General features: G+C 34.9%; 1 protein-coding gene across 5 annotated transcripts in view; it reads left to right on the forward strand.

The window, feature by feature from the left end:
- The window catches only part of ANKRD30A (ankyrin repeat domain 30A), a 132454-nt gene that overhangs the window by 47985 nt on the left and 71655 nt on the right, over positions 1 to 12814 (forward strand). For 4 of the 5 annotated variants that reach the window (XM_055308662.1, XM_055308663.1, XM_055308665.1 and 1 more), the window contains 5 exons: positions 1168 to 1261; positions 4123 to 4151; positions 4243 to 4315; positions 6475 to 6729; positions 9763 to 9845. In XM_055308662.1, coding sequence (XP_055164637.1) covers positions 1168 to 1261; positions 4123 to 4151; positions 4243 to 4315; positions 6475 to 6729; positions 9763 to 9845 — 534 coding nt within the window. The remainder of the gene's footprint in view (positions 1 to 1167; positions 1262 to 4122; positions 4152 to 4242; positions 4316 to 6474; positions 6730 to 9762; positions 9846 to 12814) is intronic. The other variant, XM_055308664.1, reaches the window with a different exon arrangement.

Raw genomic sequence — 12814 nt, forward strand, 5'->3', positions numbered from 1 at the left:
GAAACAATGATCCATTTTAAGTCACTATCAGTGTTTCATATAAAAAAATGGAAACGTTAGTTTAGGGAATTTTGGAGGCGTTTGTATTTAGGATGGGGATGAGAATGGGAGTGGAATTTTGGTAATCAGAAAAGATCTCTCTGAGTGTGGCCAGAGCTGCCAAGTGAAGGATGGGAAGGACCAGTCGCAAGAATGTCTTGGAGAAGGACATTCTGGACAGAGAGAACCATGGAGCACATCTGTTCATCATTTCACTCTAATGTCTTAGAATAACCAGGAAGCAGGAAGACCTACCCCGTTGTTATAACCATTGATATTTTTGAGTGTAGAAAAGAAAATGTGCATATTAAAACAAATGCCTGGTACCTTTTAGGTGATTAATCAATAAATGTTCTTTTTGTGTGTGTGAGTAAAATGAAAGAAGTTTATTAAGTAAAGATATAGAGAAAGCTCTTAGGAGTGAGAGGGGTCCCAACAGGTTTGGCCTCAATAAATGTTCTTATTCTTCCCTTCGGAAAGCTTACTATACTTTTTGAAACATTTCATACCTATATCTAAAATTTTTTGCTATTATTTAAACATAATTTCAAGAAAAGTTTTTCTTCCTACTTTGCCATTTCATTCAACCATTTTTCCTACCATTAAAAATTCCAATCCTTTGTTTATCTAAATGAAGCAGCAGCTACCACAGTGTTCTATTTCTACTCAACATGGTGTACTCCAAGGTTTATTATCATGCCAAGTATCTTATTTTAACACTAAAAAACTTTCTGCCATTAGGAACAGTTTAGATTTATAGCAAATATACTTATTAAAGAATTTGTTTCAATACATAGTTTTACTGTCCTTTTGTTCTGGTGGAGAATGCAAAGTAGAGTTAGGTGTTTTGTTATTTCCTTGTTGAAATGTACGTATAAGTCAGTCTTCTTGTCTGTGAAAGTATTTACTCTGGCCTTCCATGTTCATTTTAGAGTTAATGGCCAAATGAAAATTAAAAGGCACACTTAATCTAGAGAGCATAGATGAGGTTTTTAAATGTGTTGGTTTTCAATACATGGTTTTCCTATTTGAAAGTCTGATTGCTATTAAAGCAGAGCATTCAAATATTTTCTTAGAAAAGGACTAGAAAATTTTTATTCAACTCATTATTGATGTTAATTTTAACAGAGTATTTCTGCAAGTCTTCCAAAGAAATCTGTTGATTGTTTACCTGGAGGTGCAGATCAACAAGGGCAAAGTATATTAAATGAACAAGTAGAAGGTAAGAATTGTATTTTATAAAAAGTCATTTGATAGAATGTTGATTCAAAATAGAAATTCTGATGTATCCTAATATCCAAAGAAAATCACCTATTAAATGCGTAGAAAGGAGAAAGATGTGAAAAGGAGGTAAGTTCTATATTTTATCAGGTGTCAGCTACAGATTAAATTGAGAGTACCACTAAAGGAGCTAAATTACTGGTTCCATTTCCAGGTATTCTAAGACCTAAGGAATGTCTGGAAATAGTGGGAAAAGAGCAAAGAGGGAATGATGAGAAAGGCTGAGTGTACAGGGAGTAAATGGACGAAAATAAGTAACACTTTATAATGGAAGGTGGTAAAATAAAAGAATTCTTTTAAAAGGAGGAGCAAACTATTTGAAATGTGGGGATAATATCAAGTGAGTTTCCAGTACCAAACTTGTCAGAGTAGTATACCAAAATTTTCCCACTCTTAACAGTTTTTCTCACTGTTGGGAAGACATTAAGGATTGACTTAGCTGATTATGCAGAGCTATGCCCTAGTCAACCATAAATGTATATATGTTAGGGGTGCCTGGGTGGCTTAGTCAGTTGAAGGTCTGCTTTTGGCTTGGGCCATGATCCCCGGGACCTGGGATGGAGCCGTGCTGAGCTGGGAGCCTGCTTTTCCCTCTCCCTTTGTCTGCTGCTCTTCCTGCTTGTGCATGCTCTCTCTCTGTGTCAAATAAATGAATACACCTTTCAAATAAATAATTATCTGTACCTTAATGTCATATAAAATGGTGGTACTTCATAACTTAGTAGTATCATTTAGTGCAAAAAAAGAGAATTGGAAGGAAAAAGCAGGGTCAATTAGGGGGGAGATCAAGGAAGCTTTAGCCCTGATAAAAAGTCCATTAGAACATTTGTGACTTTTAATACATTTTCAGTTTTGGAGAATTGTTAGTGACGAACTTGAGGCTTGATCTTTGAAGGTTAAGGTAAAGGAATGCAGCAGCAGATTCAGTATGGACCAGAATTTTGCAAATTGTAGTGAATCACCTGAGACCTTGTTAAAAATGCACACCATGAACAGCAGGTCTGGAATTCTGTGTTTTGACCTCTCAGATGATGCCAGTGTCGGTGGTCCTTGGGTCATGTGCTCAGTAGCATGGATGTAGACTTCCCTGTAGAGAAATCTGGAAAGGCTCTTGGATATTTCAAGACATAACAGGATCAAGGAAAAGCATTATTTTCTTTTTATTTCTCAACATGGAGATACAGAAATAGAAGGTATAAATGTAAGGTATTATTGCTAAACAGAGGAAAGAAGTGGTGGAGAATATCCATAAAAAGATAGTAAAAGCAAAAAGAATCAAGACCATAGACCAGAAATTACCTTTTAAAAAGATTTATTTATTTATATTAGAGAGAGAGAGTCAACGAGCAGGGAGGGGGCAAAGGGAGATCGGGAGAGAGAGAGAGAGAGAATCCTTGCTGAGTGAGGAGCCTACCAAGGGACTAAATCCCAGAACCCTGAGATCATGACCTGAGCTGAAATCAAGAGCTGGACACCCAACTGACTGGGCCACACAGGTGCCCCCAGAAATTACTTTTGAAGACGGGATAGTGAAGGGAAAGAGAGGAAAAAAGAAAGTTATGTTAGTTAGGGAGTTTTGAAGTTGGTGAGGAAACTCTAGAGCATTCATTTTAGATAGCTTGAGTTTATTTGTACTGAAACAGGTTAGATCACAGCTGCTCGACAAAGAATACTGAGAGTAAATATAGTGCTAGACTTGGGATAAACATAGCCACCATTCATCTTTCTCCAATCTACTGGATCTCAAAGATATATGTTACATTGATAATCATTATTCAAGTGAGATTAATTTGAATATGGAAGCATGGGTGTTTTTTTAAGATAGCTAATTTTGGGGGGTGACAGCTGTTTCAAACAAACCTCTTCAAGACTGACATGGTCTACCAAATCAAACTGATTTTGGAAACACAAGAAATGATAGAGTCCATTCATTAAATGCTAAAATTGTTACTATCAGTAAATATGACACTGATTTTGAAATACAGAAGATTTTTAGTATCTAAAAATTCGGTGGCAATTAAATTGATTTTTTTCATTTTGGTAGTCATAGTTCCATACTGAAAGCTTATTATACATTATTTCTTAATGTGTTTTATATACCTTCTTGCATGCATGGGTCAAGAAACTTTAAGATGGCTAAATTAGAGGGTACAAGAAATATAGGCATACCAGTGGCCCACATGGGTATAGACAAAAATGAATACTTTTATTAACTATTATCCTACAAGTATATCCAGGCTGATCAATTCATAACACTTTCTCCAATGAAAAATAAATTATGCATTCAATTGAACTGTCATCATAACTGTGTACTGCTTAAATTATGGGACAAATTGAAGAACATGGCAAATACTTGTAGTAGAATGGTATCAATGATTCTGCTGTACTGCAATCAGGATGTACTGTTGCATTCTACCATCAGCTTTCACGTTTATCCTCTCAGTCATCATTTGTTCCTCTGATTAAAGATTGCTTTTCTCCCCCATCAATCAGCATGTTTACGTTGGTATATGTGCAACATTTAGTGATTTCATTTGAAACATCATCTTACTTTTGAAATCCTAACTGCATGTTATGTTGAACATATATTTCTGTTTTTTCCAATATTTATAATGGGTTCTTATTTCTTTCTTGTGCTGTGTTAACCCACTTTCCTATCTCTAGAAACAAAAGATCAAAACCAAATGTAATCACTTTCAAAGCCAAGCATGTGGATTCATTCACCTTAATATTAACTGCAGGAATGTATAGTTGCCTTTCATATTTATGTATAATTAACTACATGTCCCTTTTGCATTTTAGATTCTCCTGGAAAAGATCTTCATTGGAAGGTAAAGCTTATGTATTTTTATTTTGAATTTCTAACTACAGATTGTATGAAATATACATTGTCTTAATCATATTGTTTCGATACCCTTCCAGTCTACCACTGAAGTGAAAGATTCTGTTACTAATGAAGCAGTAGCAGGGAAAGATCAACAAATGTCCAGATCAGGTAAATTTTACAGTACAAATTTAACTGTGGAAAGAAATACACTAAAATATTTGGAATGCCCATAATCTTCTTATACCAAATTCTTCTGTGTGTCTGTGTCTGTGTCTGTGTGTGTGTGTGTGTGTGGCAAATTTAATTGAAGGATTTGACATAAATAAGGTAGGTGTCATTGCTGATATCCATGTTTGAACAAAAGATATTTACAAACATAGGAAAAAGAGATTTTAAAAATGTAACCTTTAGCTCAAGTTTCTACTTTTAAGTTTTGAAATCCTAATGTTCCCAGTTTGGAATTCCTTTACTTCTTTGGGATTCCCAGAAGTTAATTATTAGACTCTAAGACTTTTCCACTGTTCACCATACTTACTTGAATTCTATTACCTAAAGCAAAGCTTCACTTGCTAACATGTCAGTTGTGTTTTAACTTCATTTCATCTTTGTATTATATTAATCATTTTAAGTGAAACACTTGTTCTGATTAGCAGACTGTGTGAGTGTGCATGCACGTGCAGGTATGTATGGTGACTTTATTAAAAATGTGGGAAGGAATTAGTTGTATCTTAATATTTGGTAGACACAATCTTAAAACAGTAGTTCTGAACCTTTTTGGCCTAGAGTCCTTTTGCACTATTTAAAAATTATTGGGAGGGCAGCCTGGGTGGCTCAGTGGTGTAGCACCACCTTCGGCTCAGTATGTGATCCTGGAGTCCCAAGATTGGGCTCCCTGCATGGAGCCTGCTTCTACCTCTGCCTGGGTCTCTGCCTCTCTCTCTCTCTGTCTCTCATGAATAAATAAAAATCTTTAAAAAAATTATTGGGAATTCCAAAGAACGTCTGTTTAAGTGGATTATATCTGTTGATATTTACAATCTTAGAAGTTAGACATTTAAAACACAAGCATACACAATCTCATGTTGTTAGCCATTAGAGCTGTGATCTGCTAATCATGCGAGTTGTGATGCTATCACACATTTTATCTTCAGAAAACTTTACTGTAAACTTAATAAGAGAACGAGAGTGAAAATATCAAATAACATTTGATATTATTGTGAAGATAGTTTTGACCTCTTGGATTTTGTGAATCGATGGATCTTGGGACTCTGGGGATTCTCAGATGACATGGGAGAACTGTTTTAAACCATGTACAGGGTTCATGGACCTAAAATGATAAAGGGGCCTTTGTGATGAAATGGGCATTAAAGTTTCATTTCTGCATTTCTTGCTTTTTTCTTTCCCTTGTTTTAAGAGGTTTAAATCAGACCAATCTTGTTTAAAACAAGGGACAGTAGTTTTGTTATATTGTTTTCTGTTTCATGGCACTGTAGTTTTTGGATCTCAGTGTGGATTGAGACTTATTTTGTTTTTACATGGAAACGATTATATTACCCAAGACTTTCATTTCTCATATAAATACATTTGTCCAAAAATTAAATTCTGAGAATTTTGGTTCATTGAGGAAAGACCATCTCATTATAATTAAAGTAGTACCATTCATTAAAAGTTTTTTAAAACTCATGTCTTGGGCAGCCCTGGTGGCTTGGCAGTTTAGCGCCACCTTCAGCCCAGGGCATGATCTTGGAGACCCGGGATCGAGTCCTGCGTGGGCCTCCCTGCATGGAGCCTGCTTCTCCCTTCTCCTATGTCTCTGCCTCTCTCTATCTCTCTCTCTCTCTCTCTCTCTCTCTCTGTCATGGATAAATAAATAAAATCTTTATAAATAAATAAATAGAATTAAATAAATAAATAAATAAATAAATAAATAAATAAAAATGAAACTCATGTCTTTAGAATGCAAAATGCCATACTTAAACATAAAATAAATGGTTAGACATCATTTGGAACTAAAAACATTCAGACCTTGAAGAATCCTAATTATCAATGAACAGAGCTTTTATGGAATATAGAGTATGTAATAGAGCTTGGTGAGTGAATTAAACTATGTAATACTAGAGAATAAAAAAGAAAAAATGAGAGTTAAATTCATCTGTGTGAATGCCAAGTATAGGACATGTAAAATATAATTAGCTGCGAATGAGTGGTAAGCAGTGCGTCTGGGAGAAGAGCAGGACTTGGGACTGTTTCTCTAAGAAAAGAATTTATACAAATTAGTTAAGTTTGTATTGTTATTTACATTCTAATAAATGAAACTTTGTTTTCAGATTTTTCCGATTGGGATTCTAGTTTATCCCTCGGTAATGAGACTTGTCAAAGAACTGGGGATTTGAAAGTTGATGATAAATGCCCATTTGTATCACAACCAATGACCAAAATTGAGTCCGCATCCACAGAATTTGGACAGATGACCTTAATGGATAAAGAAAATATTAATATTGGAGCTGTGTTTCTATTAGAGAATTCTACACTCCATGACCTGTGTGAATCAGAGCTACCAGAAAACAGAAAGAGCAAAAAAGGTAAAGAATCATAGAGAATTCAGACTCTTCATGACTTTACCATAGTTCTGATTTTTCAAAACTAATTTTGTGGCAAAATTTACTTTGTGTTTACTCCTTTCATGCAACCTACCACCGAAGAGAGCATCTTTTAGCAAGACATTTGCATTCTTCCTCTAACCAAAGCTACATATAAATAAGAGAATTAGAAGAAAATAATTTCTTTTAGGCTCGTATTCAGCATTCACTTGAGAGTGGGTAGCAGGATTATATTTAGAATTTGGGGGCCAGTTGGGAAAACTAGATAGAGATGTAAAGATTGTTTACTCAAAACAGTTTCTTAGTTTAGTTTTTTAGCTCTAAATTCATAAGTATTGGTCATACTATATTTACTGTAACAAAAAAAAAAAAACACCTTCTCAAACAGAATATTAAAATATTTCCGGGATCCCTGGGTGGCGCAGCGGTTTGGCGCCTGCCTTTGACCCAGGGCGCGATCCTGGAGACTCGGGATCGAATCCCACATTGGGCTCCCAGTGCATGGAGCCTGCTTCTCCCTCTGCCTATGTCTCTGCCTCTCTCTCTTTCTCTCTCTGTGACTATCATAAATAAAAAATAAAAAAAAATTTAAAATATTTCCTATATTCTCTATGACTTTATTTTGGAGTTGACTTTCTCAGCAGTAATGGGAATCGTTGAGAATTTACTACATAGTATTCTCTTCTCAGCTATGTTGGTATAGTCCATCTCTTTGTTTGATTATTTTTATTTTACTTTTTTGAAAAGAGTGAGAAAGTGAGGAGGAAGGGAGAAGCAGAAGGAGAGAGAGAATCCTAAGTAGGCTCCACACTCAGCATGGAACCCACTGCGGGACTCAGTCTCACAACCATGAGATCGTGACCTGAGCTGAAATCAAGAGTTGGATACTTAACTGGCTGAGCCACCCAGGTGCTGTTTTATTATTTTAAATGAGTAAAGAGTTCACAAGGAATATTGGTTTTAAGGTGTACTGTATCATTCAAAAATAATATATAGAAAGTCAATTGTAATTCTACTAAGATTCTCAGTTGATTAACCACATCTAACATGTGTTCTAATTATTGTACCAGTTAATCCAGTGTCCTTTATCAGTCATATGATCATGTCTGTACTAATAAATCATGCAATATTTTTTCACTCCTATAGTTTTATGTTATTTTCTTTCTTCTAGAATTAACTTATTTTCTAAAGATTTTCAATTATCTCCTAGAGTAGTGAGTATATGCTGTAAATCCAAAGTTGTTGACCTATACAAGTGACTTGTTTGCTGTTACTTCTTCATGAGCTTGGTAGATCCAAGAAGCAGGACTTTAAAAACAAAACACCTATAGGCTCCTGTACCACAAGAAAATGTAAAACAGAAAAATCACAAAATAAATACAAGCAATTTAAAACAGCTCATGTAAATTATTTCTTTTCACTTGATGCCTTTTATAAAGTCATGAACTCAGTTCTCCAGGGACCCAGGATTGTTGTTGATTCACTTAATAGAGATTTATTCTGTACTGGGCCCTGATAATTTTATATTCTGAATATTTCTGGAACCATTCTGTCAGTTCAGGCATGTATCATCTTTGTTTTGCATTCCTGCCTTCTAATTCATCTCCTGTCTTTTATTACAGTGCCCCTCAAATTCATCCCTCCCCACAGCATTTACAGCGATCTGTCTCAAATGTATATATGACCATGAACCACTGTTGAAAACGTATTTGTGTCCAGGCATCTTAAAATTACATACAAAGCTTTCATAATCTTGACGTCTGCCTAACTCTCCATCTTTTGCCCTTTATACCGTCTGCCCTTATCTCTGACATCCTGAACTGCTAGTGATGTTTTCCTCTTTGATCCCTGTATTTTAGGCAAATGTTTACCCTGTTGTGTGCTTCTCTCCCTTGTCTTACTACAGCCTTGCATGCTCTCCCCATTTTCTGCCCTCTCATCCCTTTGAATCTGTCTGACGTCACTGTTGCAGTCTCAGTTTAGGCATTATCTCTAAAAAAGCTATTCCTGACACCTTATATATACACGCTTTTTTAAATCCGGTCCCCTAGCACTTAGTGGGAACTCCGTAAATAATTACTAAGTAACATAAAGACTATTTACACAAAGATGATTTAAGAGAATGTCCCCTACAGGGACACCTGGTTGGTTCAGTTGGTTGAGCGTCCAGCTCTTGATTTCAGTTCAGGTCATATCTCAGTTCATCTCCATCTCTGAGATGGAGCTCTACGTGGGGCTCAGCACTGGGAGTGGAGCCCACTCAAAATTCTCTCTATTCTTCTGCTCCTCCCCCTCTCTTCCTCTCTAAAGAGAGAGAGAGAGAGGTTGAGATTGTCCCATACAGTGTAGGAGCAAAAGAACTAGGTACATAAAGAAGTAGTTTACAGTTCAGGTGATGAAGTTACACTAGAAAAATCTGTACAGTACTAAGGTAACCCCAAAGAAACAGATACATTTTTATCTGGGAAGGATACTCATAATCAAGGATGACTTTACATAGCAGTCTGAGTCCTAAAAGATGCAAAGAAATTTGCTAAGTAGTAGAGGAAAACATTTCAGAATGTTTGCTCCTCAGGGACATACACCCATAAGGACGAGGTACACTAATAAAGGCATGAAGAGTACTAGTAATTTTGGAAATGATGAATAATGCTGTGGTTGAAGCTTAGGGTGTTAAGAGTTACTGTTACAAAGTAGAAAATAATCTCTTGTGATTTTATATGTTTCTACTGTATTTTAAATTTTTGTTTTCTTTCTGATTGTTTTATTCATTGATGTTAAGTGGATGAATTTCTGAATGAATCTTGGAGATGTTTGTGTGCCTTTAACCTGGTGACATTTAGTATTTCTCAAATGGTTTGTTGAAATTTTAGATAATTAGAAGTATTTCTTAAAGTAAACTTTCAACTAAAGATTAATTTAAACTCTTCATTGATAAAATATTATTTTCTATTTTTATAGAGGTAAAGCTTTTATCTAACCATTCTAAGTAGCCTGTTTTAACTAAATCTATAGATTTGTCAGCAGAACTAGATTTAGAAGTGGCATCAGAGGAAGAGCAAGAAAGACCTGATGAAAGTGAAAATAACCACCCACAGGTATGTAAAAATTTAAATTTCTGATTTTATATTGTTTTCCCTGCTTTACTAATGTAACATGGTTCAAGTGAAATTATCTTTGAGCAGACATATTGAAATCAACATATTATAATTTAATATTTAGTTTTAATAAAACTTTACAAGTTACAAAACTTAAAATATTGTTGTAATTTTTAGTAACGGTTAGCTAAACTTCATCCTTGGAATTGAGGCAAAAAAATTTCTAAATATTCTTAGCCTCTCTCATTTTTGTAACTTCTTTACATGATAAAGAAGGTAGCATCAAATATTGAATCATATGTTTAAGCACTTAGAATTATGAGTAGTATAACAATGATGACTACAGACTTAGATTCATGTACAAGGAGTAATTATTCTCAGTGGTTCAAAGTGTGTTAGTTCTCTATTGCCAGTTACAAATGCCAAGATTAAAGATTTATTCTGCCTTGTGATCTCTGTGTAGTTGACTTCGGAGAATGGGATCACAAAATCAACACAATTGCCTATTGTAGAATCACACCTTCCCGGATGGGACCTTTATAGTTGGATTATACACAATAACTTTTTCAGTTATTTTATTTCAGCATAGGAAATCAAGTAAGTATTATTAATATTTTTCTTATCCACTCTCAGTGGATATTACAAGATATTAGAACTGGATATAAGCACATAATGTATAGCAATGTTTAACACTATCATAGTATATAATTTGAATTAAAATGTAGAAATTTACTTTTCTTTGATTGATGTTAATTGATGTTGGCTCCTAATAATTTAGTTTGCCTATTCTCTAGGCATTAATCTTTTTAAAAACCCTAAAATTGAATCCCTGGGTGGCACAGTGGTTTAGCACCTGCCTTTGGCCCGGGGCACGATCCTGGAGACCCAGGATCGAATCCCACGTCGGGCTCCCTGCATGGAGCCTGCTTCTCCCTCTGCCTGTGTCTCTGCCTCTGTCTCTCTGTGACTATTATGAATAAATAAATAAAATCTTTAAAAAAAAAAAAAACAACCTAAAATGCATTGTACGAGCTCACTGTTTAAGATATGATGAGATAAAATGTTTTTAAGTTTGTAACATTAAAAATCATCTAATTCATTTTTTGGTGGATGAATTATTTAGTTAAAAAAAAAAAACCTGAGAAAATTTAAGTGTATGGATTTGTGGTTTTCTTCTGTCTTCACTTCTTAGTTATAATCCAGTGACTTGGGAGCAGCAAATAACAAAATTTTAATTCTTTTCTAATTTTCCTTTGTCCATACTTGATTACTTAAAGGTAAAGTTATTTTACAAACATATATCCTGGCAGAAGAGACATCTGAAAGTCAAACCAAGCAAATTAGGATTCCATTTTTGCAACTGCAAAAAATGGCTCAAGAACCAGAAATGAATAAGGAATGTGATAGGATGATAGATCTGTACACTCAGAACATCCTTGTGTGTAAAAGTATGAGGAAATGTGGATGAAACAAGGGTAATTAGATTGGGAAAATAATGTAAAACTCATTAGCAGAGAGTTAAAGCTGAAGTTTGGTTTAAATTTGTGGAAAATAACAAATTACTACTTATCCTGAGGAAGAGCCACTACGTGCTGACTCTAAAGTAGGAGCAGACTTAAAGGCAATATCATCTAATTTGTCAAATATTACACTCGATTGTGAGGAAAAAGATGAATTTGGAGTGTCTGTCTCTGTAGTATCTCAGGCCTTCCCTGAATAAAAAAGAGTCTAGTCTCAAAAATGTCATTCTCTCTCATTCACTTTGGGTCCCTGGACTGTGCTTGCCAGTCATCTTCTAAGCTTTCTTTACATGAAAATAAATCAGACTGTAAAAATGGTAACAAACCAATTGAACATGTTTGTAACAAAAATGAGAGTTTTTATAATGATACTGAAAATAAAAAAGTAAGGAACCCACTAGTTACATGTGAAGTGAAAGAAGACCAAGAGTTTGACATGCAGATGGCCAAAAATATGAACCAAAATACTACTATTTGTAAATTAGACACTGGGTATATACCTCCGTATAGTGACCCAGAAAGCCTTTTTGATTTGTGTCTTGCTCACTCCAATGTGATGAAACAAATGACTCAAATGAAGAGGCATGATACTTCTGCTATTACAAACACAAGAAAACAAAACCAATACAAGACTTGTTCTAGAAGCCATTATATGCAGATAATAACAATACTAATAACTATAAAAGTACGGAACCTGAATTAGAAAACATGAGTTCTTTACCTCATAGTTTCGGAACATCAGAAGTATATCTAAAAGAAGAATGACAGCAAGATATGCAAAGGTTTAAGAATGAGAAGAGCATGTTACAAGTAGAACTCCTGAAAGTTCAACTTCCAAAAGAGCTGCTGCTCTTTTGTTTTTTTCCTCTTTATCAATTATCTGAGCCAATTTGATTTTCCACTTATGAAAAAAGCTCATGTATAAAATGGGTTGTCTCAATATATAATTGTGTTTGGAAATAGATTATTTCTGCTATCTAAATGATAGGAATGCAAGAAAATATATTTGTTTTCCTTAAGTTTCTTTCAGTTTCCCAAGTGGTGTATGAACTGGGAAGCTGATTTAGCTGTGCACCCTGTGACTTCATGAACCAAAATAACCATAGAGAATATTGCTGTAAAAAATGCGATTATCTTGGGGTGCCTGGGGGGCACAGTCAGTCGAGAGTCCAAGTCTTGTTTTTGGCTTGGGTTGTGATCTCAGGGTTGTGAAATTGAGCCCCACGTTGGGCTCTGTGCTTAGCTAGCATGGAGTCTGCTGGAGTTTCTCTCTCCCTGTGTGCCTTTCTCATGCTATTATTTTTGTTCTCTAAAATACATATATCTTTAAAAAATATATCACAATGTCTAGGGTTTTTATCTATTGGCTTAAATATAAATTGCATCTCCATAAACAATACAATGGAAAAGAAGCAATAACTAAGAGAAGGGATATAAACAAATATTTCA

Source organism: Nyctereutes procyonoides, unplaced genomic scaffold (genome assembly GCF_905146905.1).
Source record: "Nyctereutes procyonoides isolate TBG_1078 unplaced genomic scaffold, NYPRO_anot_genome, whole genome shotgun sequence".
In the NCBI taxonomy this organism is placed as follows: Eukaryota; Metazoa; Chordata; class Mammalia; order Carnivora; family Canidae; genus Nyctereutes; species Nyctereutes procyonoides.